Here is a 25,695-nt window from a genome sequence, read left to right as displayed (position 1 = left end):
AGAGAAAAGCAGACTCCCCATTGAGCAGGGAGCCCCATGCCAATGCCAGGCTCAATCCCAGGACCCAGAGATCACCACCTGAGCTGAAGGCAGACTTTTCACCAACTAAGCTACCCAGGCGCCCCCTGCTGTGTGCTTCTATACAGCTCCTTTTCCTCTATCACTTCACCCACTCCACAGGAGCATATAATTCTACAGGCTCTGAGAGAAACACACCATCCTACGACAGGTTAAGATAGTAAGTCCAGAGACAAAGTCCAGAGAAAGGGAATCACCCACACCACACTGCTTGTCAGCGGTAGAGCTAAGACAGGTCTTTTGTCTCCCAGCTCGGTGCTCCATTAACCACACAGCCATTCTTCGCCATGAACACCATTACTGTATGACTTATGGTGACAGATACTGAATACAGTCACTGAGGCAGGTTTCTCTTGTCCCAAGAGACAGGGCAATTATTTCACTGTCCTGCACAAAACAACTGGGAGGGAAAGAGAAGGCACCAAGGAGGAAAAAGCTTTATTATGAGTCTAGGCATGTCGGGGAAACCAGTTCATCACAGAGAAGAGAGGCTAATATTGGCACAGGGCACGAGGCTAGTATTACAGAACATCCTGTTGAAAACCAAGTGTGAAACTAAAACCTCATCTTAATATCCTAACCATCTGAAATGCTTCTGAGTTTAGCCCTGGTGAACCTTCTGGAAGCTCCTAGCGAAATAATGAGATTTGTGCATAAGGGAAGAGCACTCCAGCACTGCTGACTCTGAGCTCCATAAAAGGTTATGGGTCTAGGGTGGGAGAAGTAGAGGTAAAGATAACGGGGATGTCCTTATCTCCCACACAAGGCCATCTTGGTGCGCAGGTGAGAGAAGAACCGCAAGTCTCGGACAGAGGCTAGACTGGGGCAGCAGAGGGCACTGGCTGAAGAAACACGACATCTGGGCAATCTCTGTCATTACGTGGAGAACTCTGTGCAGTCTGGTGTGAAGGCACCTCCAATAGGTCCTGGCTATTACTGGCACCCCTTCCTGAGGTCCCTTGGGAGAAAGCCATCTTGGTTCTACTCTGACTTCATTCAGAGCAGAACTGCCAATGTCCAGCACCAAGTCCAGGGTCATAATTAGCTGAGAGGAATGGAGTGGCACCTGACCTCTTAGTCTAGGTAACTTCTTTTCTAGAGCAGTCATTTTTCCCAGACCAAGAGAGATCTTGCCCAATATGGGCCCAATCTAGAGATTACTCCCACCTTCATGTGAGCACCAGGTGGAGAAAATCTTCCTCATGAGTCAAAGCTTTAGATCTTGGCCCTTAGACGGTGATCCTTGGACAGATCAGTCTGAAGCTGTCTGTGCCCAGGCGCTGGTTTCTGTCCTAAGAGTAGCAGGCACTGCCTGTCGATGATGGGTCCAAGCGATGTGTGGTACTGTAACTCTCCCAACGAAGAGCACGCTCTACTTTCACAGGCAGGAAAGGAAGAAATGAGGCAGGTTTGGGGCAGCTGACGCCACTTAATTCTTCCATCGAATTTGCTGTGGAAAGAACAAACCATATCCATTTCCATAACCCTTACAGAGAGATAAGGGACAATAAAACAGGATTAACAGCTAGATAAAGTAAGAATAAGAAGAATGGAGAGGGAAGTTAAGAGTTGTTTTTCTAATATGTGGAGGAGTTTGCTTATTCAAAGATGAATCTGACACCCATTCTGTACCTTGTAAGGCTGATTTAGGCCATTTATTCAGGTTCTGCCCTCCACAGGACCAAGACTCACTAGCTTTAGATGATCCCAGAGTAGGTCCCAAAACATCTAACAGGGAGCTAAGCTTCATATTAACAAAAAGCTCAGCAACTTCCCACTATGAGAGATGAGCCAGCTGTGTTGCCCAAATAGCTAACATCTGTTTTACCCACTTATTTCCATAGGTAGATCACACCTGGCCCCAGGGAACTCCCATCGGGATATTCCGAATCTGCAGCCGTTGCTTCCATACCCCCATACCATAGCAGCACCTCCTACCTGCTATGTTTAACAACTACCACGGTGCTATGTGAAGTCTCAGCCCCGTGTCCCCAGATTACCACTGGATCATCCCACATCTAAGGAATAATTTCTGCTTTTCAAAGCAGTGCTTCAGATCCTTAGGCCTCCAGGAGATCCTTGTATCCATGACGGTCTGCAAACCCTGACCCTATCAGGCCTTGGGGATATATACTTGATGGTATTACGAGGACCGTCTCCTGGGACCCCAGAAGGCTTAAGCTGCTCACCGAGCTATTCAGAATGGCATCAATCTTCTCCTCCTCTGCGGATCCTTTATCCACCTTACTCCTGTATGCTAGCAACTGCTGACGATCCTTCAGGTCCCGGCAAGTCTGTACACCAAAAGATATAAAACCTCCAATCAGCCTTTTCTACGAGGGCCTTTTTCTTCCTGCCACTCCCAACATGGGGCCAAGGTTCAAGGAGAGGCTGAGGGGTTGTAGTGGGATGACAGTGGGGTCAAACACCTACAGAACTTCTTATTGAAGAGAAGTCTACAGAGCTTATGTGGCTGGATTCAGTTCTGTGAATTCCTTGAGTGCAACAAATTTATAAAAACAGATTATAGTCAAAAGGCTGCGAAAATAATATAGGGAACTCCTTCCAAACTAATTCTTGCCAGATCATTCTATCAAGTCAAAATTGAAAACACTTCAGGATCTAAGACAGAGAATATCATAATCCCCCACTCTCCACCAAAGGGTCCAACTCAGGGTTCTTGTTTTTTTAGGGACTCACATCAATGACGACATCATGGCACTTGAACTTGGTGGCTAAGTTCAACTTTGTGTCCACATCTTCTACCAGATTAACATACTCTTGTAATACCTGTGGGAAAAGATACTTCTGATTAATGACTTCCAGACCCACAAAACAAAGAACTCGAAAAGGAAGACAACAAAAATCCTCAAGAAGGCAAGAGTTCTGATATCTAATGCCTACTGCTCCCATGATCAACCATGGGACTAGGGGCGCCTGGGTGGCTCAGTGGGTTAAAGCCTCTGCCTTCCGCTCAGGTCATGATCTCAGGGTCCTGGGATGGAGCCCCCCATCGGGCTCTCTGCTCAGTAGGGAGCCTGCTTCCCTTCCTCTCTGCCTGCCTCTCTGCCTACTTGTAATCTCTGTCCATCAAATAAATAAATAAAGTCTTAAAAAAATAAAAAATAAAAACCATGGGACTAGTTCTGCAATGGAGAATGAGGCAGACTGTATGCAGTACTTCCACGTTCACCCAGAAGAGACGGCAAGAGCACACACTGCCTTACCCGACAGCTGGGTACCGAGGCCAACAGGTGTGCTCTAGATCTGATCCGGTGCTATGCTCATTGCTCCTTGATGTCCTTTCTCACTGAGCTCTCCTTTGTATGATTTGATTAGTATCTCAGTGCTTCTCAGGCTAAACACAGTAGATGCTCCTCAGAGAGGGGCAGTCTGGGATTACTTCTGAAGGCAGAGGAGAACTTCCCTCCCTCACCTTTTCTATCTCAAGGTCCACTACAACCATTATGTTACCTTTAAGATAAAGCAGAGCAGGTCTCAAGTCTCCCATCACTGACCAGTAAGAGGCTGAAAGCTAGGTCTCCTAGAGGATCCTGCACCCAACACTTTTTAGGGGCCATTACCTGGACAGGGGCACTATTCTTGTGCAAAATTTCCACAACCCGATGGAAGCCAATGGGTGCTCTCTTCTTAGTGTAGCCCAGCCAGTTCTGAAAAGGGAAGACGGGGCAGCAGTAGCTAGGCAAGACAGACTCAACACACTTTGTGACCATTCATTTTATGGTCAGACTAGAATAACATGGTGGTGAGCATGGATGGATGGGAGGTGGGAGATAGAGAAGTGAAGAGAGAGGATTTTTTCAGAAAAGTCAAGGAATTTAAGAGGATGGAAAACACCCAGAGATATGAAATAAGTTCTTAGATCTACAGGCAGAAAAAAGTCTGTGAAATATGGCTATTTGAAATAAGCAATTTACTTTATAATACTTATCATATGAACTTATCTGGGTAGAAAAAACCCTATGGTCTGTGTTTATATTTATGTAAATGTATTTGTAAATTCATGAGGGGAAGTCTGGAAAACTACCCATCAAATTTTTAAGAGTATTTGCCTTGCAGAAGGGACTGAGACAGGAGCAGGTAGACAATGGACGAGGAACTTCCATGTAATTGGACTGTGCTCTCATATAGTGTTTGATTTTGACACAGAAATGTATTGCTTTGATAGTCAATGTATCTAATTAAATAACTAACAACCACCACCACCACTACCACCAATAAAGGGCGGGGGCGGCTGGTAGGCTGAGTAGATGGACACGTGACTCTTGATCTCAGGGTCATGGGTTTGAGCCCCACATTGGGTGTGGAGATTACTTAAAAACAAAATCTTAAAAAAACAAAACCCAAACAACAACAATAACAAAAACCTAATGAACGGAAAGACAGTAGAAAAAATGATATTTATTTATTTATTGAAAAAATTATATTTAAAATATAAAGAGACATGACAAACAAAGTAATGCAAGATCCCTGACTGGATCCTGACAGCAAACACACATACGGAAAACCAAAAAGCTCTAATGAGCTGATGTGAATATAGGCTATAGACACAATTCATAATATTAATGTTAAATATCCTGAAAATGACACTAATACTGTAGTTATAAATGAAATAAATGCTTAACTATGCAAAGGAGAAGTGTCATGATGTCTGCGACATACTTTCAAATGGTTCAGCAAAAGAAAAAAGAGAAAGCAAATATGGCAAAAAATGTTAGTAAATCCATGGAATAAGACTACTAGTATGTTTATTACACCGTTCTTTCAATTTTTCTTTCAGTTTGACATCTTGGAAAATAAAAAGTTGGAGGAAAAATGTAACCCAGTAACTAGAACGTGAGATCCCCATGAGGCATGGAGTATGAGATGATACGTCCAAGGCCCCAGCGGCACCAGACAATCCCAGGGCACGCACCTTTGTGGTAAAGAGGGCATCGACATCATGCCAGGCTCGAAGCTTGGCACGAGCTGCCAGGGCCGTCAGCACATACTGTTTGTCTGGGATCTAAAAAGCAGAGACCAGGGGAATTAAGGGGGAGTAGAAATGCATCAGGGGAGAATTCTGGAAAAGACAGGCAAAAATATTCCCTGGTGTTGAATCTGTCCCTTAAAATGCACAAATCTCTCAAGTCATCAAGAACGTCTTCCTTCCCAAGTCCCAGCACTGCTGCCGGCCATGCCGTTCAGGTCTTCCCTCACTTCCCACACACTCACTCCTTCTGCCTTTTACCGTGACTGTCAAAAGACTTCCTGTGTAGGGTGACCAAGCAATAGCTATTCCAAAGTTACCCTGACACCACTTTACCAAATGCTGACCAATTTCTACCTACCTTAAACGTCTTCTTCAGGTTGACCGGACTGCTGAACGTCCCCTAGGATCAAAGTGGAGAAGGAATTTTACTGTTACCGACTTTCCCAAATACCACCCTATCTAACATTGTCTTTCCACTTAGACATTGCACATTTCTCTCTGTAGCCATTTAAACCCAGAAGTTAACTTAAGAGAAAGCTCCACCAGGTCTAACTGGGTATCACCACAACTGGGCTAAGTAAGACCGGATTAATGGGTATGGCGTATTTCTCAATTTTATGCCAATCTTGTGATCATTATGATCATTCCCACCTATGACATTAAACTTGAACATCTTCAAAAAAACATTTTTTTAAGTACCCACAAATACTTAACACCCTGCTGCTCTTCTTCATACCATGTGAACCCACTTCAAATTATGGACCTTTGAGCAGGGACTGCTGTGGGACCAGCATCGGTGAGACCGAATGGGCTATGCTAGCAAGCCAGCTCATTGGAAGCCACACAAGCCCTGCCAAACCTCTTTTTCCCTCTTGGCTCACCCCTTCTGAGGGCCAGGGAAGCTTCCAGGTAGACCTCCCCAGGAACTATGTACACCCACTGTTAAGAGCATACTGAAATAAGGGGCTTCAAACGCTATTCCTCTGGTGCGGTGAGAGTGCGTGCGGTCTTTCACACTTTGCCTCTACCTCAGCCTCCGTGTAATGGTAGAAGCACGAGTAGAAAAGCGTTGTCACTAACGGCATGTTGAGGATGGAAGCTTTGCGGGGGTGCTTCCGAAAGATCTCAGTCTGTCCTGCTGACTCTAGATGTCGATCATTTGCCTGTGGTGAAGTGAACCAAGTGAGAAAAAACAACAGTGTCCGCAGAGTGGAGACAGAAGAGAAACATGAAATACTATAGCGGTTGTGCTTCCTATCCTAGGGAAGAGGCAAAGAAGAAAGAAAGAAACTGCCCAGGATAGCCCAGGGGAGTTTAAAATCCACAAAATGATGACAGATCCTTGTTGAATGAAGACTGGAGAAGTAAAGATGAAATGGGAGTTCGGGGGGGCGGGGGGGAGAGAAGAGAGAAAAACTTCCAGGTCAGCAGCAAGTGAGAAGAAAAAGGAGCCTGAGAACAATGGCGGGAAAGGGGCAATCACAGAAAGAGCAAATGAAAGGCTCTTAGAGAATGTTAACAGGAAATGACATACGCGGCAGAGCACAGAGGTCTCCTAGATGCTGAATGGCACTGAGCACTGGCACTGAAGCAGAAAATGTAGTGACAAGGAGTCTAACCTCAATAATGATCTGGCGTTCCAGGAGGGTGTAATGGTCTTGAATATGTGCAGAATCTTCTGCTGAAAATGGCAAACTGGTAAAGAGCCAGAAGGTTAGTACCTCTTTCTCTACTGAAACAAGAAACAAACCCATGTAGACCAAACCACTGTAAGAGGCTCACAGCACCTCACAAATCTGATCCGAAAGCACCATTAGAGCATCCCTGCAAGGCAGAGAGAGAGTAAAGAGAATAGACCCTTGGCTGGGATTTTGTATTTTAGGTTTTGCCAATTCAAGAGGGATCCTGAGGGGCGCCTGGCTGGCTCAGTCAGTAGAGTGTGCAACTCTGGATCTCAGGGTTGTCAGTTCCAGACCTCTGTTGGGTGCAGAGATTACTTAAAAAAACATAAAACCTCAAAAAAAAAAAAAAGAGGGATCCTGAAAGTCCACAAAATATACAGTCATCAGTGGTTTTGCTGAGGAATGAGTTAGAATCCTCTCACTGTGGGAGATGGAACATTTGGTGAATGGGTCACTTAGTGTATGAGTGAGCCTAGCCGACTGCCCAGCATCCACAGCCCAGTGAAGCCCTGTGGTTCCTGTCCTGCCTTAATGTCAATGCTTAACTCTCTTTAGGAGGGGCTTACAATCGTTAGCTATTGTAAATTTAAGGTAAATTTAAGGTAAAATTAAATTATTAGGCATAGAAGTGCGTGTATAGGCTGATAAGAATGTCACATATCCACACAGATATCAAGGGTCCCATCCTCAACACATCTTACACATGAAAAAGTTGAGGGACAAATAGTATCTTGCCTAAAAGTCGTTAAGTGGTAAACCGAGATATAACGCCAGGAACAGCAGCCAGATTTTAAGCTTCCAGTTCACAGATCTCTCCTTTAGAAAGTACTGCCTTAGTCCCGTACTCTACTCACCCCCAAAGAATTCTGAAACTCAGTTACACTATCCCAGGTAAGTGTGAGCCACAGCCAATTTTTATAGAAGAGATAAAGGGAGACAGCAACAGATTTCAATTACTTCACTATTCCAACATTTCTCTTTGTTCACCAGAGGCCACTATGATATAGTGTAGTATCTGGTAACATTAAAATTAAGGATTGCACGGACAAAGACAAATTTCTAAATGTGAATCCTGCAACTCCTATCCCATGGGGAATGATTAAAGCAACTGTGAATACTGAATGTGAATTAAGACCTACTGTGTAGGGTGCCTGGGTGGCTCAGTGGGTTAAGCCTCTGCCTTCAGCTTGGGTCATGGTTTCAGGGTCCTGGGATCAAGCCCCACATCGGGCTCTCTGCTCAGCAGGGAGCCTGCTTCCCCCCTCCCTCTGCCTGCCTCTCCACCTACTTTGTGATCTCTATCTGACAAATAAATAAGTAAAATCTTAAAAAAAAACAAAAAGACCTACTGTGTAGACTCTATGCCTGTCTTGAAAGACAGAAGGAAGCAAGTTTCAGCTCAACATAACAAAGTATTTTACGATAATGGAGGTTGTCCAACAACAGAATAAGCTACTTCCAAGAGCACCGAGCGCTCATCACTGGAAGATAGTATGTGAGTCTGGTTTTTACAGGGACTTATATCCGGATGAACACCTGTACTGAATCAGTGGTTCCTGTGCTTTGGGGTCTTGGGGACCAGTAACACTGAAAACAATGTGGAAGGTAAAGTGTTGCCAACCTTTTTTTTTAATATATAAAGTCATTTAAAAAAAAAATTACATTCCATTTTACCCCCAAAATAGGGAGAGGAGGAAAAAAAAATCCCAGAATAAAAGGCAGCCTTTCAAATTAGATAAATTAAACTGTAGAAAAAAAAACTCTTTATATTGTCTTTATTTTTTTCAATTTACTACCCATCAGTGAAAACTCTACTGGGGAGTTACTGTCTGGAATCACTGAGCGAGACCACCTTTAATGATGCTTGTATGACCCACCGTCAGCCTTTCCCTTCAACTACCTATCGCCTCCACCCTCATTTAGTCTCTTTGGTTCTCTGTGTAAGAATATTAACACTTTAAAAACATTTCTCCCCCAGACTTACCCAATGCAGGTCTTAAGAAATTCTTTGCGTTTCTCAGGGTCCTGAATGTTCAAGTGCTCACGATAATGAGACAGCTACAAGATAAATGAATGAATGAATGAATGAAAGGCTTGAACCATTTTGTCTATTTTGCCTCCTTTAAATGGTAAAGTAGCTATGTAAGTAGCCTTTCCATCCTTAAAAAACTAAACTCTTCATTATTAGAGATTCCTCTGAATGTGAATAGGCGGCATGTAGGGAAGGTAGACAGTAATTGAAAATTGCTCTTTGGGGTCTGGCTGGCTCAGTAAGTAGAGCGTGCAACTCTTGATCTCGGGGTTTTAAGTTCAAGCCCCATCCTGGGGATAGAGATTACTTAAAAAAAAAGAAAATCTTGGGGCACCGGTGGCTCAGACGGTTGAGTGTCTGCCTTCGGCTCAGGTCATCATGATCTCAGGGTCCTGGGATCAAGCGCCAAGTTGGGCTCCCTGCTCAGGGCAGGGCCTGCTTCTCCCTCCCCCTCTGCCGCTCCCCCTGCTTGTGCTCTCACTCTCTGTCAAATAAATAAAAATTTTAAAAAAATCTTCAAAATCACTCTTGGGTTTATCTATAACTGCAATATCCAATACGGTAAGCACTACTTCATTTGGTTTACATTTACATTTAAATTAATTACATTGAACAATTCCGATCCTTAGTTACATTAGTCATTTAACCCTGTGACTAGTGCTCCCATGTCCAACAGCACAGATGGAGAATACGGCCATCACCGCAGGAAGCGCTACCCGACAGTGCTCGCCTATAATGAAGCACTGAGTAGGTGCGTGCCTAGCTTTACCCCGAAGTCTGGTTTCAGCCTCACTATTTAACTAAAGCCAGCTTTTCCGTCAGCCTTAGCCTTTGAAAGGCCAAAGAACTAAATGTTTACTTCAACATTATTTTTGGCACCCTTGACCTTATACATGATCAATGATAGCATGACCCTGTAAATATCCAGTAATTAACAATATAAATGACATGAATAAGCCCTGTTCTCTGATTCACTGCTGACACTGACTGAAGATTCACAAATACTACAGGTTCCACATATAACTCTGAAAGAAAATCTCCTTATGTGCTTTGTTTCGGAATCTAAGAAAAGAACTCAATTTTAAATCCCTATTTATTATTACAAGGATTAATTGATGCAATAATTAATGATGATTGTAAAACTTGCAATTTTATGTACAATTATTAAAACTTTCCAAGAATCAGGGAGCCTGGGTGGCTTGGTTGGTTAACCTCTGGCTCTTGGTTTTGGCTCAGGTCATGATCTCAGGGTCCTGAGACCTCTTCCTCTGCTCCTCTCTCTTTCTCTCTCATAAATAAATAAAATCTTTAAAAAAAACTTTCCAAGGATTAAAAAATTAACAGACTGACAGTTAATATCAATATTAAGAGAACGAATTGGCTTTAGGAAGAGCAGTATATCCTTTTAGAAACAAGTGTATAAAAATGTAAATGAAGAGATTATATCATATAATCTTCATAAAATATCTGGCATATAATCATTCCTAGTATCAAAGAAAGTAATCTTTAAGAGTTATAGTTAATTTTTATTGTTCAATTTCCTTTTGGCCTTAAGCCTTTCAATAAAGTCCTACTTAGGTAACCTTCCCACTCTATGAGGATAAACTGAAAGCAGACTGTCAACTTGGCCATTTCTGAAGTTTGCAAGGTTGGAAAACTCTAAGTTTACATACAACAGCATGCATGATAAATCATCTTCAGTTCAAAAATAATAGCAAAAGGGAGAAAATAAGAAAGTTTCAGAGGAAAATGAGTTACCCTAAACACATTTTCACTAATCAAACTTTTATAAGAATGCTGTAGGAAAAACTTCCTTACAGTTTCAAATCTCCAGAGATAAAAAAAATGTAAACAAAAAGCTTTTCCAAATGATCGTTACATGCTGCCAGTCCTTTTCAGTACATTACGATAAAGGATTTCAGAGAGTTTCCCATGCCTTGAAAATTAAGTACAAGTTCCTTTTACAAAATGTTACTGAAAAACATTTTCCTGAATTACCTTCTGCTGGGCAAAGGTGAGCAAGATTCTTAGGTCAGCTGAATGTGAGCACTGATCTCACTGCCAACATGCGGTACAGTAACTCATGGAATGAAATGGGAGAGACGGCCACTGCCGGTGCTGAGGAATTCTAACCCCTGCACTATGACGGCAAACTTTTAGAAGTGGATCACTACGGTTTTAATCATAGAATGAAATTTTTGGTACAATTTCAGCTTTATTCTTGTATTCCAGGAGTTTATTCTGTAATGGTGAAAATCTGCCAAAAATCAGTTTTAACAGTCATCAAGCTCTCAGCCAAAATGTGTATTGAGTGTACCACCAGCTTGACCTATCTTCCTTCTTGACCCATATCTAGTTTCTCATCCCTCTTAACTTACAACATTTTCTAGTATTGGAAGCCAAAACCCAAAAGCTCCTACAAACCAGGAACTGAAAACAACTAGAAACTAAAATAAAATTACAAACTGACCAGGCCAGTTTTATTCATTCTTCAAAAAAATATTTATTCATAAACCCTATCAAAAGAGCATCTAAAAAGAAACTACATCATTTGGATTAAGTTTTCAGGCTTCCCAGATGCCTTTCTCTTTTGGATGCGATCAACACCAAAGGAAGGAAACCGTTAAGTAGTCTGATCTCGGAGACTGGGTTTTGGCTTAGATTTCTATTAAACCGGTCCCCAACTGAAACAAAGGCCACACTTACCGCAAGCTCTTCTGTTCTATCTAGGAACCTGGGAAGAAGCAGAAGGGAGCAGGGCATTTTTAGCTATTGACGTGTGGCAATACAACCTCACAAAATAGGATGGCTGCTCTAGGAGAAACACAATTTCAAATTCAATTCACCTCCACACATGAGTAAGCCCTCCTCTTCTTAAACTTTCTACCACCAGCAATCTCTTGAAAACACATGGTGCATCAGATATCATTGTTCCCCTGATCACTCTGAGTGAAAAGCAACGGCAAGAAGGCACTGCAGGCCCCTAGCAACTTTGTAATGTTCACAGGCCTGATAGAAAGGCTCAGAGTCTCCGCAAGAGTCCGCAGTAATCTTACAGGGCTTTTTGGAAAGATTAAGCACTCTGCTCTGACAGTACAATCTTGGAAAGAAATTTCCTATATTGCTCTCTGTTGTTTTCACATACAGTGTAGAAAAAGCTTTTGTTTCTCCCAATGGTGTAAGGCCTTGGAGAACAAGGACTTTGTCTTCTGATTCCTTCTTATTCTGAATGCACCACTGTAATTAAATCACGGCTTTGACCTGAAGCTGATGCTTAATAAAGCCTTCTTGATTGGAAAGGAAGGGAACTGAGGAAGGGAACAGCCTGCCTCAATGAACATGTCTTCTGCAAATCCCTGGCTAACCATCTGTAATCTTGGCCCTGGGCAGGTGATCTGTTTTCCCCACCTCCGACTCTGGGACAGCTCATCACTGTGCTAGAGTCACTGGGTAACTGGAGTTACGTTGGACCACGTATCAGCCTAAAAAGAGGTTCTAACCACTTCCCTGACATTGAAGAAAGGACATAATAAAGATCCATTTTAATCTACTGGCAGGAAATAGTTTCTACTGATTAGAATGAGATAGGGAAGGAGGGAAAACCTGGTAGAAGACACTCCCCCCAACCCTGGGCCTCCAGCAGATATGCCTACCTTTTGCCTCTCCACCTACCAGATCCCTACCTAGTCTCAATTCCTAACCACTTCCATGAGGCTTTCTTTGGGAATCCTGACTGAAAACTGTATTTGCTGCTTCTGCCCTTCCATTGTATTTCCCACTGGCATCATTGGCACCAAGTAATAAGAGATACCTTTATTCTAGGTCTTTTATAATAAAATGCTTAAAAATATTAATAATACAGACTAGGCATTACACTAAGTGCTCTTCCCACACTGACTCTTAATCTTCATGACCCATGGGGTAGGAATCATCATTTCCATTTTATTGATGTGGAACTGACGCTTGGAGAGATTGGGTAACTTGTTCAAGGTCACTCTATGAACAATGTGGTGGTGCCCGTATTCAATGTGGGTATGTTGGCCTCCAGGGCCTCGTTCTTAACCAGCTGCTACACTATCATTTTATCTCCGGCTGAGGAGCATTATTAGTTATCCCATTGTGTTTCAGTATCTCACTTAACAGCATAAAAGGACAGTGTCTTTTCTCTTTGTATCCTCCGGGGAGCTTTGAATAAAGTACTTAGTAAACTTTATGCACAAGATGATCAGTTCTTACCTGAAGAGGTCCAAAAGCAGCTTTTGATCCCCTATCTCTTTAAGGAAGTGAATGAAATGTCTCAGGGCAACCTGTCGCACCTCCAGCTCTCGGAACAGGATCTCTGGCAGGCAGGCGGGAGTTAGGTGGGGAAAGATTAAAGCCTATTACACTCAAGTGTGAAATTGGTCTCCTTCCTCATACATTCCAAACATCTCAAAGCCAATCACAAGCGAGGAACAGCTTTTTATGGTACCAATTCCTCTGGCTCAACCCACCACCAACACACCTCATGATCCAGGGCCACTCTTGGCCCTTCAGTCAGCCTTCGGTTCTCACCAACCCAACCAGCAGGCACCTAGCATGGACTCAAACCAAAAGAGCCATCTGCCTGTCTAGTAAGCAGGGAGGCTTTGGAGTTAATGTAGTTATCACCCTGCAGGATGAACAACTGCCCTTACAGATGAGATGAATACTCTGAAGTCTTGGGCCCCCCCCCACTGTCTCTGAAACACAGCTGATGATGGCGAATTCTGGTATGGAGGCCCCAATGCCATTCTCCCTTCAAATGTAGCAGGCATCTTGTCAACTGATAATTTCTCTCAATCCACGCTCACCTTTGCTCAGGGTCCTCTTCATGAAGATCAGAACCTAGTGAAAAAGAGAACAAAGAATAAATTACCCTGTGTAACCTTTCAAACACAAAGCCCTGCCCTAAGCTCCTGATGTGTAGGAATGAGGTCAGTGACTCATTAGGAGTCTTGGCACATCCGGACAACAGATTTCTCTATGAGACAGACGGCCAGGTGACAGACATCTGGAATTAAGCTGTGTCTGAAAGGAGTCTATCTGCCCATTCCCATATTGGCAAGAGATACCTCCCTATGGGAGAGACTGCTTTCATACTTCTCCTGCCTCAGATTACATTTTTGTTGTTGTTTTTATTTTTTTAAAGATTTATTTGAGAGAGAGAGAGCACACACATGTGCACTTACACATGCGCACACAAGCAGGGAGAGAAGCAGAGAGAGAATCCCAAGCAGACTCCCCGCTGAGCACAGAGCCCCATGCAGGGCTCTATCACACGACCCTGAGATTATGACCTGAACTGAAATCAAGAGTTGGTCCCTCAACCGAGAGAGCCACCCAAGCGCCCCTCAGATCACTTTTTAGAACAGAGTAGCCCACCTGCTGCTTCTTGATTATAATCAAGAGTTCCACATACAATGCATTTCCTGCCAGCTGAGTCTCAGAGCATGTATTACTGAGAATCCTACACTTGAAGAGGAATCCAGGATCTCCACTAGACATTTAACCTAAAATGTTAAAGTCCTATTCTTACTGGACTTTGAGAAACTAATGAAAACCACAATTAAGCAGACAACAAACAAAACGCACAACTTACTGCAGTAATGACGTTTCCATCATGCATGCTTACTGCTTCCTCTAGGAGTTGTAGCTTGTCCTGTAAGGAGCGGAATCTTTCTAGTGAGCAGACCTGGCAGAATAAGAACAGAATTAGTGTGCAAGAAGTCTTGATGTCCTGATGGAGTCTTGCCAAGGCATAAAGGTGGAGATGACCTGTTCTCTTTAATTAGGTATAATTTACATACAATAAAATCAACCCAAGTGTAGAGTTCAGCGAGTTTGACAAGCACATATAAAATTTCATGTAACTGCTCCACCACCAAGATACAGATCACGCCAAAAAGTTCCCTCGTAGGCTTTATCAACACCCTCCTCCCATCCTTAGCTCCTGACAACCACTCATCTTTCAGTCAGTGAAGTTCTCCCTTTCCTAGAATTTCAGAAATAGAATCATGCAATATGTACTCTTTTACATCTGACTTTTCACTCAATATCACAATTCTCAGAGGAATCTATATATCGTGATGAGTACTGCTAGTTTGCTCCTATTCACTGGTAAGTAGTTTTCATTGTACAGATATACTACCATTTATCCATTTACCTACTGAGGGATATTTGCCATTCGGGGGGCTATTATGAATAGAGCTATTATGAAAATCTGTGTACAAGTCTTTTTTTAAAGATTTTATCTGTTAGAGAGAGTGTGTGCGCGCATACGTGAGAAAGTGTGCACACAGTGGGTGGGGGGTCACAGAGTGGGAGGGACAAGCAGGCTCTGCACAGAGCGAGAGCCCGATTCAGGGCGCAATCCCAGGACACCGAGATCATGACCTGAGCTGAAACCAAAAGTCAGACATTCAACCTACTGAGCCACCCAGGTGCCCCTGGGTATACATCTTCGAGCATATGTTTTCACTTATCTTGGATTGTAAAAGTCTACCAATAAAATTAAGTGTATGTTTAACTTTGTAAGAAGCTGCCAGACTGTTTTCCAGAGTCGTTTTTTTTTTTTTTTAAGATTTCATTTATTTATTTGACAGACAGACAGATCACAAGTAGGCAGAGAGGCAGGCAGAGAGAGAAGGGAAGCAGGCTCCCTGCCGAGCAGAGAGCCCAATGCAGGGCTTGATCCCAGGACCCTGGGATCATGACCTGAGCCAAAGGCAGAGGCTTTAACCCACTGAGCCACCCAGGTGCCCCTCCAGAGTAGTTTTAACATTTGCTCTCTCTGCATAAGAGCTCTAGCTCCTCCACAACCTTCCAATGCTTGGTATGATCAGTATTTTTAAATTTGGCCACTCTAGCGGCTGTATAGTAGTATATCACAGTTTTAACTCACATTTTCTTGATAACTTGTTGTGGAAGATCTTCTCAAGTGCTCTTTGGCCGTTCATGTAACTTTTTTCTGATATAACTGGTTAAACCTTGTGCCAGGTTTTTTACTGGGTTGTTTATCTTCTTATTAAAGATAATCATTATTCTTTATATATTCTGGATAAAAATCCTTTACAATGTATGTATTTTGCAAATATTTTCTCCCAGCCATGATGGCTTTTTTCCCCACGAGAAGTCTCTCTCCAGTGACCTTACCTTGCCCTTCCGGAGGCGTCGCACTGTGTCACTGGGGCTCCAGTCATTGCTGTAATCCTGGAATGTCAGCAACATACGCATCTCAGGAAGTTAAGGGATCAGAATTATCAGTGTTCCAGCTCCTCACCTAAAACTCATCTTTATTCTCTGATGGGGAGATATTTTGTGGGAGGGAATGAATGAAAAAAAAAAACAACAAAGAACAGGGATGGTCTTGTTCTGAGTTTTTGAAGGAATCAGAACAGGGACAATGAAAGCAAGAAGAAATGGATCAAAGAGGGAAGGAAGGACTCAACTGACAAAATCCTATGCCTACTGGTTCAGGATTTCATTCCTTAGACACAAGTTAGTCACATTTTGGGATTCTAATGAATGGTCCTGCAGACAGATGGAAAGAGGAAAACACGTTTCTCTTCTGGATCTATGATACAGCTTCTTCCTTATGAATCAACATGCTTTGTTATGTGCTTCTTGGGAATATGAGCTTCACCAAGCCTCCAGACCATAGCAATGATCAAAAGTTTCAAAGTACAGCCTCCAAAGGCAGTATAATGGGTAAGGAACGTGTACCAGGACAGAATAAGAAAATAGATTGTGAGTCCCAGTTTCACCACTTAATAGCTGTGAGATCCAAGGCAAGCCCTGGTGTTTAGATATCCAGTTTTCTTATCTACAAAAAAGCTAAAATAATAGCTGCTCAAAAAGTTGGGAAGATCAAGCAAGATAATGTACGTCAAAGTGCTTTGAACTGTGTAGTGTCATACCAGTGCAAGATATAACTCACCCTGTACTCCCCCTTGGGTCGGCCCAGCTCTGGAGCATAGCTTTTGGCAGGTACGTCCGACAGAGCTGAAACAGAACAGGCAGCTGGCTCAGAACACCATCTTCAGGTCAATCTTTTCTTCTTCCACTTCCTTCTCACGCACCTTTTTTGACTTGTGAGGTCCCAAGGCATCTTAGGTATCCTTATGGCCCAAAGTAGATTTCAGCTCCTCCCCAAAGACAGCATCCCTAGAAGTCATCCCTTACTCCTATAGCCAGAACGATCTTGACCTCCTTACTCAGTATCAGAAAATTTCTCTAATAATAGTGGTAGATTCAGAAGAAATTCTAATTACCACCAGTCCCCATGACTCCCCAGACTGCACCCCATATCAGTAACACCTCCCACAGCAATCAAGAGCAGAGGATCAGTGCTTACCATCAGAAAGGGACTGGAAGCTTCCAGGTCTAGTTCTCCCTGAAGGTAAAGAACATGTAAGGGAAGAGGTCAATAGTTCACGTGAGAGCCATTTCAGACTTGGTTAAGGATGCAGTATGTACAGAACCTTTTTATGCAATATGGGAACTCGAGGCTTAAAAAAAAAACCTCTATTCAACTTCAGAAATTTGAGGTGCCATGAGACACACAGGATAGAATTTTTTTTTTTTTTTTAGGGTAGAAAAATTTTTAAATTGTGCTAAAATATATGTGACATAAACTAGCATTTTTTAATACCATTCTTAAATGTACAGTTCAGTAGCACTGAGTATATTCACACTGTATAACCATCACCACTATCCATCTCCAGAACCTTCTCATCGTCCCAAAATGAGACTCTCTACCCATTAAACAATAACTCCCCATGCCTCTTTACCTCCCACCCCTGGTAACCACTATTTTGCTGTCTTCATGAACCTGACTATGCTAGATATCTTACAGAAATGGAATCATTCAGTATCTGGCCCTGTATCTCTGGCTGGCTTTTTTTTGAAGAACTGCGATACTGTGCCCCACAGGGGCTGTACCATTTTACATCCCCACTAGCAGTGCACAAGGGTTCCCAACAGATACGCATAGGGGTACACAGGAATTTTGACCTAAGCAAATTTCTTCAGTACTTGCCACAGAGCTAATATCAGTTTTGTTCATCACGTTCCTAAAACCCAGTCTGATCCCTCTGAATTTCTCTCATTTCTCCCACTTTTAATCCCTGTCAGCTCCGAAGATAATTCTTTATCCTTCAATAATCTTTTTCTTCCAGAGTAAATGAAAATCATAGCCTGAGTGGTTTTTTTCTTTTCTTTTAAAGAGAAAAGGAGGACTCTCTGTCCCTTTCACCATCACTCTTTACCTCTAAAAAAGCTGCTCAGGGAGTAGGTAGAAGAAGGTTTGGGTAGTTGTGCGTAAGTGGAGAAGCTGTTTCGGCTCTTTAGCTGTTCACGCCCCTCCTGGCTTGACCCGCTATTGCCAGCAGTCTCTTTGATGGACCATGAGATACCTGTGAGATAGTAAGAACTAAGTCAGTGATTCTCATCCAAAAGAATCCTTGACATCCAGCATTCTGATAAACACTAAAAGTTTTCACCAGAGGCCCTGGTCCCTTACTGACATGGACTTAAAAAACCGGAGCAGGGAGAAAGGATAAAATCAAACAGACTGGGCACCTGGGTGGCTCAGTTGGTTAAGCGACTGCCTTCAGCTCAGGTCATGATCCCGGAATCCCAGGATCGAGTCCCACATCGGGCTCCCAGCAACATGGGGAGTCTGCGTCTCCCTCTGACCTTCTCTTCACTCATGCTCTCTCTCACTGTCTCTCTCTCAAACAAATAAATAAAATCTTAAAAAAAAAATCAGACTAATCCACAGAAAGAGGAGCAAAGGAAATGAATAAATGGATCACAGAAAAGGAAATTCAAGTGGCTATTAAACATAGGAAAAGAGGCTCAACCTCACACTTAATAAGAGAATGACACAAAGTAAAGTACGCTGAGATACCGCTGGCCCCTAGAAGACTGGCAAAGATTCAAAGTCTGATAATACTCTGGTGGCAAGGCTGTGGGGAAACAGGAACCCTCGAACGTTGCTGGTGGGAGTACAACCCCTGTGGAGAACAATCTGGCAACATGTACCCCGTACAGATGCCAATACCCTCTGCCAGTGATTTCACTCTAAAAACTGATCTTTCGGGGCGCCTGGGTGGCTCAGTGGGTTAAAGCCTCTGCCTTCGGCTCAGGTCATGATCCCAGGGTCCTGGGATTGAGCCCCGCATCGGGCTCTCTGCTCAACAGGGAGCCTGCTTTCTCCCTTCTCTCTCTCTGCCTGCCTCTTTGCCTACTTGTGATCTGTCTGTCAAATAAATAAATAAAATCTTTAAAAAAAAATTTTGTTTAAAAATAAATAAATAAGTAAAAATAAAATAAAAACTGATCTTTCATGCACTCATATTGGGCAGGAAACAAGGTTACTGATAGCAGTATAAACAAGGGAAGACTGGAAATGATCTAAAGGTCATCAAAAGTGGACTGGCTGGGGCACCTGGGTGGCTCAGTCGGTTAAGTGTCTGCCTTTCACTCAGGTCATGATCCTGGAGTCCTAGGATCAAGCCCCACATCAGGCTCCCTGATCAGCGGGGAGCCTGCTTTTCTCCCTCTCCCTCTGCCATTCCCCCTGCTTGTGCTCTCTTGCTTTCTGTCAAATAAATAAAATCTTAAAAAAAAAAAAAAGTGGAATGGTTAAATAAGTTATGGAAAATCCATACAACATAATACTATGCTCCTGTTTTAAGAGAGAGTGAGTGAGAAATTTCTTTATGTATGGATACAGAACGGATACAGATCTCCAAGCTATATTGGCAAGTGAAAAGAAAAGGGTATAAAGGATGCTACCACTGGTGTAAAAAAGGGGAGTAAGAATAAATTCCTATTATGCATTTTCACACGTAAAAAAAATCTTCAGTTGAACACATAAGAAGCAAACAACAGCAGTGTTTTGGGATAGAAGGAACTGAGAATAGTAGATGCATGAGAGTGTGGGAGGGGAACTTTGCACTGTATGCCTAAAATACTTGATTTTCAAATCCTGATGCTATTTCCTATATTAAGAAAATTTTTAAAAATATTCTTAAAAATCAGATGGACTCTGCAAAGGTGTTAAGTGGTATTATAAAATAGCCAGACAGAGAGGCCTGGTGGCTAAGGAAGTCAGTCCTGCCAGCCGGTTATGAGCAAGTAAGCCAGCAATTCCAAATATGACTGAATATCAGATGCACCTGCAGTACCTATTATAAATTAAGGACCCCCCCAACCCAACCCCCACCCTCAAGACCTACTAAATCAGTCTCTGGAGTAAAGCCTAGGAACCCAACTTTAACAAGCATCCTAAATGAGTCTGAAACAGCCAGCCAAGACAGCCCCAGGATGGCAGACCTGGAGAGCCATATGGCAACTACTGCTGTTGTGTCCTCAAGTTTCTTCTGGGGTTAAATTTCTAAATGTATGCTCATCTAAAAATAGTCTTTCCTCTTTCCCCTTCCTAACAAGCACTGAGGAGACAAGCAAGTGGCGCCTTCATTAGTGACAAGAACCCTGAGTATCAATCCCTTCCTACAGCCTCCTCTACTTACTTCCCACAGGTTCCCCACTCCAGCTGACTCTCTCCAGGTCATCGTCATCCTCATCATCCACGAAGTCGCGAAGACTATTCACTGCTCTCTTGGATTCCTTTAACTGCAGAGGGACATAAGGCAGGGCACTCAGGCAATCACTACTTCCCACCTCTCTCTTTGACAACTAAGAAGGTTGCCATTGGGACTGAAGATGGCCAACACTTTCTGCAGTCGAATGCCTAGCCTGCTAAATATTTGCCAAGAAAACAAACTGCTTTTTAGCCAACACTGCAGTCCAGTGGCAAGACTTAGAAGGAAAGAAAGCTGCTTTTAAGTTCTAATCATATACCTGGCAATGACTTGCTGTGTAAACCTGAGTGAGTTTTATCCAGCTCTCCAAAAATAAACCCATCTCCCCATTTGTAAAACAGAAGCAATAAAGACAACATCCAGTCCAGTTCATCGTTCAAAAATAACAAATTACATCACATGATAAAAGACTTGGGATTCTGAGGGGAAAAAAAGAAACTGAAATCACCTTAAAGATAAAAGTAAGAAAGGCAGAGAGTTGGTTTTTACAATCCTTCTGGCTCTTTTATGTGGGCTCTTCTCTATGAAGATTTTTCTAAATATCTGACCCAAAACATTTTTGAGCCTAAGGGAGACACAGTCAAAAGCCAGGTTACCAAGGATATCAGGCAAAGGAATTTTAGAGTGGCACTGTGGAGGTGTGACCTGCAGCATTTGTTCATGAAAACCTACCTGTGAGAGTTCATCATCTTCATCATCAAAGGTGAAAGCCTTGAACTTGGAGCTGTTCCAATACTCCTCCTCATCAACCTTTGTCCGATTCATCTGGAGTGAGAGTAAGACAGACATATGTCGCTCACTGGATTGCTTCCAAAAGAGCTCCAAAAGCTTCAGGTTCCATCACTGCAAACTCTCCCTCCCACCCCACCCTGCAGTTATTGGAGTTGTTTAAAAGAATCTGAGAAAGGAAATACTGAGTCTGTCACATCAAATCCGATCGTTGGGTCTCCAACTGATCAAACCATACTTCTGATCTTCTACTTAAGCACAAGTAGTCATTCATTCCTAGAACACCTACTTTGTTCAAGGTACTCTCTCAAGTATTGAGGGGATATTTACAAAGTGCAAGACACAATCCCTCTTCCCAAGGACACTGCAACAGAACTAGGGTATTCAGCATTGATACATATGAAGGTAACAGTACAAGACAGGAAAGAGTTATAAGAATGCATCACAAATTTGCTGAATACACAAGATCAATCAAAGTATCGACAAAACAAATAATAACTGAGTTCATGTATTATTCAACACACATCTATTACTGAGGGCCATCTCTGAGGCACTATCCTAGGCTCCTGGAATACACTATAGTGAATAAAACTGGTAAATATCTTGCTCTCATCTATGCTTGCTAAATGCCAGAAGATAAGAGTGATTAAATGAAGTAGAATTGTCCTGAGTCTTCAAATTATGACTGATTTACCAAAAAGTATTGGCCAAATTTTAGGAACTGAGGGTGTGGCGAAGACATGTATATAAAGAATCAGTCAAAACACTGTCTCTCTCATAACTATTCTAAAATTAGATTTCAGGACAACCCTCTCAGGTCCCCTCCTCTTTGGGAGCTTTGTACTCAATAAACTTTACTATAAAAAAAAAATCAGATTTCACTCTGAAAAAAAAGTTTTGCCCTAGAAACATAACTCCAAAGGCTACACATCAAATTTTAAAGAATCAATTTGCTTTTCCTTTTTTTTCAATAGCACCTTTCACAACAGAAGCTTGAGACAGACTCATCATGGCAGCCCTGCTGAAGTTTCTTTTTTTTTTTTTTCTTTTTTTTTTTTTTATTTTTTTTTTAAAGATTTTATTTATTTATTTGTCAGAGAGAGAAAGAGCGAGAGAGCACAGGGAGACAGAGTGGCAGGCAGAGTCAGAGGGAGAAGCAGGCTCCCCGCCGAGCAAGGAGCCCGATGCGGGACTCGATCCCAGGACGCTGGGATCATGACCTGAGCCGAAGGCAGCTGCTCAACCAACTGAGCCACCCAGGCGTCCCTGAAGTTTCTTTTTTAATGCTGTTTTTTTCTTTCTTAGCATTGAGATATAAGAATTCTTTTTTTTTTTTTTAAGATTTTATTTAGTTATTTGAAAGAGAGCACACACGAACGAGCATGAGCATGATTAGGGGGAAGGACAGAAGAAATATTAGACTCCGCACTGAGCGCAGAGCCTGATATGGGACTTGATCTCATGATCCTGAAATCATGACCTGAACCAACACTATGAGTCAGTTGCTTAACCAACTGAGCAACCCAGGTGCCCCGTTGAAGCTTCTGATGGCCCTGGACGTACTCTACAGATATTCCTCAACTTACAATGGGGTTAACATCCAGATAAACCCAACATAAGTCAAAAATATTTTAAGCTGAAAATGCTGAACAGCACACCTTAGCCTAGCCTACCTTAAACATGCTCAGAATACTTATATTAGCTACAGTTGGGCAAAATCATCTAACACAATGCCTATTTTATAAAAAGTGTTGAATATCTCATATAATTTATTCATTGCTGTACTGAAAGTGAAAAACAGAATGATTGTGTGGGTGCAGAATAGTTTAAATATATCAGTTGTTCAACCTTGTGATCATGTGGCTGACTGGGAGCTGTGGTTCACTGCCACTGCTCAGCACCATAAAAGTATTATACTGTATATTACCAGCCCAAGAAAATATCCAAATTCAAAATTCAAACTATGGTTTCTACTGAATGTGTATCACTCTTAGGATGCCTATGTCGCTTAGTTGGCTAAGGGTCCGACTCTTGATCTCAGCTCAGGTCTCGATCTCAGGGTTGTGAGTTCAGTCCCCCTGTTCAGCTCTGCACTGGGTGTGGAGCTTACTTTACAAAAAAAAAAAAAAGTATATATACACACACACACACACACACACATATCTGTGTGTGTGTGTGTATGTAAAGTTATCAATTTCATACCACCATAAAGTTGAAAAATTGTAAGTTGAAGGATTGTAAGCCAGGGAATCATCTGCACTCTCACTTCCTGACTCTTGTGTTTTCAGGGGATACAGGGATTGCAAGGTATGGTGGGTATTTTCTCCTATCTGATCCCTTCCCATGGCAGACATCACTAATTGATCTCTACTGAATCCAAATATAATTTAAAAGTCCTTCTGGATATTTAAAACCAAATATAGCTGGCACATACAATGAAATTATCCCTAATGGTGGTATAAGCACAAGCTTTATAGTAGGCAGCTTTGAATTCAAATATTGGTTTCTGGGGCACCTGGGTGGCTCAGTGGGTTAGGCATCTGCCTTTGGCTCAGGTCATGGTCCCAGGGTCCTGGGATCGAGCCCTGCATCAGGCTCCCTTCTCAGCGGGAAGCCTGCTTCTCCCTCTCCCCCTGCTTGTGTTCCCTCTCTCTCTCTGTGTCTCTCTCTGTCAAATAAATAAAATCTTAGGGAAAAAACCCTCAAATCTTGGTTTCCCAATTCTGAGCAAACTGGTTAAATAATTCTACGTCTAGGTGCTGGAGAAAATGATACCTACTTTACAGGATTTCAGTGAAGAAGAAATAGGACTCAGGAAACACCTAGCAGAAAGTAAGTATTAGGGGCGTTGGGTGGCTCAGTAGGTTAAGCCTCTGCCTTCAGCTCAGGTCATGATCTCAGGGTCCTGGGATCGAGCTGGGCATTGGGCTCTCTGCTAAGCAGGGAGCTTTGCTTCCCCTCTCTCTCTGCCTGCCTCTCTGCCTACTTGTGATCTCTCTCTCTCTGTCAAATAAATAAATAAAATCTTTTAAAAAGTAAATATTAAATGTTATATCTTTTTAGCACAGGATATTTTACTGATACCTTTCCATCTTGGTTTCCCAATCTGTAAAACGGGCATAACAATAGATGCCTACCTCACAAAATTGTTGGAAGGCTTAGACTAGTTAATACATGTAGAGCACTTAGTGCCTGACACAAAATTAATGCTCAGTGTTGATGTTTATTAATAAAGCATCACGGTAACTTGGAAAAATCTAGAAAGAAAACATTTTTAAGCAATCCTAAAAATTTAAAACAATTAATTTGACACAAAAATGCGGAGAATGGCTCTCACAAACCATGAAGTCAGTGGATAGAGCATGTAAATGTCCCTGGCACAGATGCCAACTTACAGAGCACTCCACTCTGTCATCCTCACAACAGCTCTATAACATAAGCCTGGCAGATTCCATCTCTATTTCACTGATGAGGAAAATGAGGCACAAAAGGATTAGGTACCAAAACCACTTGCTAATTGCTCTTATAATCCAGGTTTTCCGGCTCCTGGATCTTTCCCACGTGCATGGTCCTTCCCTGTCTCACTCTAGGGAAAACCAGGGCAGGTCCTTATGTTCCTGCGGGAAATAAATATCTGTAAATATCTACAAACAAGCACAGAATGTATCCAACAAGCCCAGTAATCTACCAGAGGATTTCTGGAATCTTTTTTTAACCATGCAACCGCAATGGACACTTGACACCAATTTGTACTTCTAAAGCCAACCCAGGACCTAGATTTACTTCCCAAGGAAAGAGAGAAAGTTAATTTAACGGCTCTAGAAGTTAAAACCAGGTACGATTTTAAGAGTGACTGAAATGGGTGCTTCAACATGATTTTAAATACAACAGAGGCTTGTCCCTGTCGTCACCTGTTCATTGATAGCCCACAGACAGGGCAGCAAATCCACAAGACATGACAAAGGGAAGGAAAACAGGCATCCGAAAAAAAAAAAAAATCCACAACCAACACGCTCCCTACTTCAGGACGCTTCACAAACCAGCTACCAAGAAGCTGGATTCAGATTTAATCATCATCTTCGGAGCCAGGCTTAAATACGTGACTATGAACTAAGACCAGGGAATGTGGGTTAACCGAAGAAGACTCTACCGACGAACGTCCAGGAAGCCGTGGATCTACTGCACTCGCCAGGGCCCGGCGGATCGCCGACACAATAAATGCTCCTTCAAAATCAAATGTCGAGGCTCACTTAGAGCCCCAACGCCGAGCGTACTCGGGCTCCCGGCATACTCGGTCGCTCCGACTGCAAGAGCCGGGCCTGGGAGTCTAGGGACGCCTCAGAGAACAGGGGAAAAGGATAAGTTTGCGGAACAGCTGGAATCAACCAGACACGCGGCCCACACGGCTTGGGACACCCTCACCTCTTCCACACCGAGCCCACCCTTTCAGGACAGCGTCAGACTCTTCCGCCGCTGGACCACCCTTTCTAGTCAGGCTAAGCGGCATAGAAAATGGGCGGAAGCGATTAGTCGCGGGTGGGGCGGAAGGAG

At 42.8% G+C, this 25,695-nt stretch overlaps 1 protein-coding gene across 1 annotated transcript; it reads right to left on the bottom strand.

Moving 5' to 3' along the window:
• Positions 1-488: 488 nt before the first annotated feature.
• Positions 489-25,668, bottom strand: VIPAS39 (VPS33B interacting protein, apical-basolateral polarity regulator, spe-39 homolog). Its single transcript, XM_080807760.1, has 20 exons — positions 25,567-25,668; positions 21,088-21,180; positions 20,344-20,446; positions 18,073-18,219; positions 17,160-17,198; positions 16,743-16,807; positions 15,959-16,015; positions 14,406-14,498; positions 13,618-13,651; positions 13,022-13,124; positions 11,492-11,519; positions 8,738-8,811; positions 6,691-6,766; positions 6,100-6,234; positions 5,430-5,471; positions 5,015-5,104; positions 3,663-3,749; positions 2,779-2,868; positions 2,268-2,372; positions 489-1,528 (listed from the first exon to the last, which is right to left on the bottom strand). Exons 2-20 carry the CDS (start codon positions 21,178-21,180, stop codon positions 1,508-1,510), a joined length of 1,482 nt encoding a protein of 493 aa, XP_080663886.1. The 5' UTR covers positions 25,567-25,668; the 3' UTR covers positions 489-1,507.
• Between the last annotated feature and the right edge of the window lie 27 nt (positions 25,669-25,695).

Source organism: Martes martes (assembly GCF_963455335.1).
Source record: "Martes martes genome assembly, chromosome: 7".
Taxonomy (NCBI): Eukaryota; Metazoa; Chordata; class Mammalia; order Carnivora; family Mustelidae; genus Martes; species Martes martes.
Note: the sequence above shows the minus strand (reverse complement) of the source record. Positions and strands in the feature narration are given on the sequence as shown.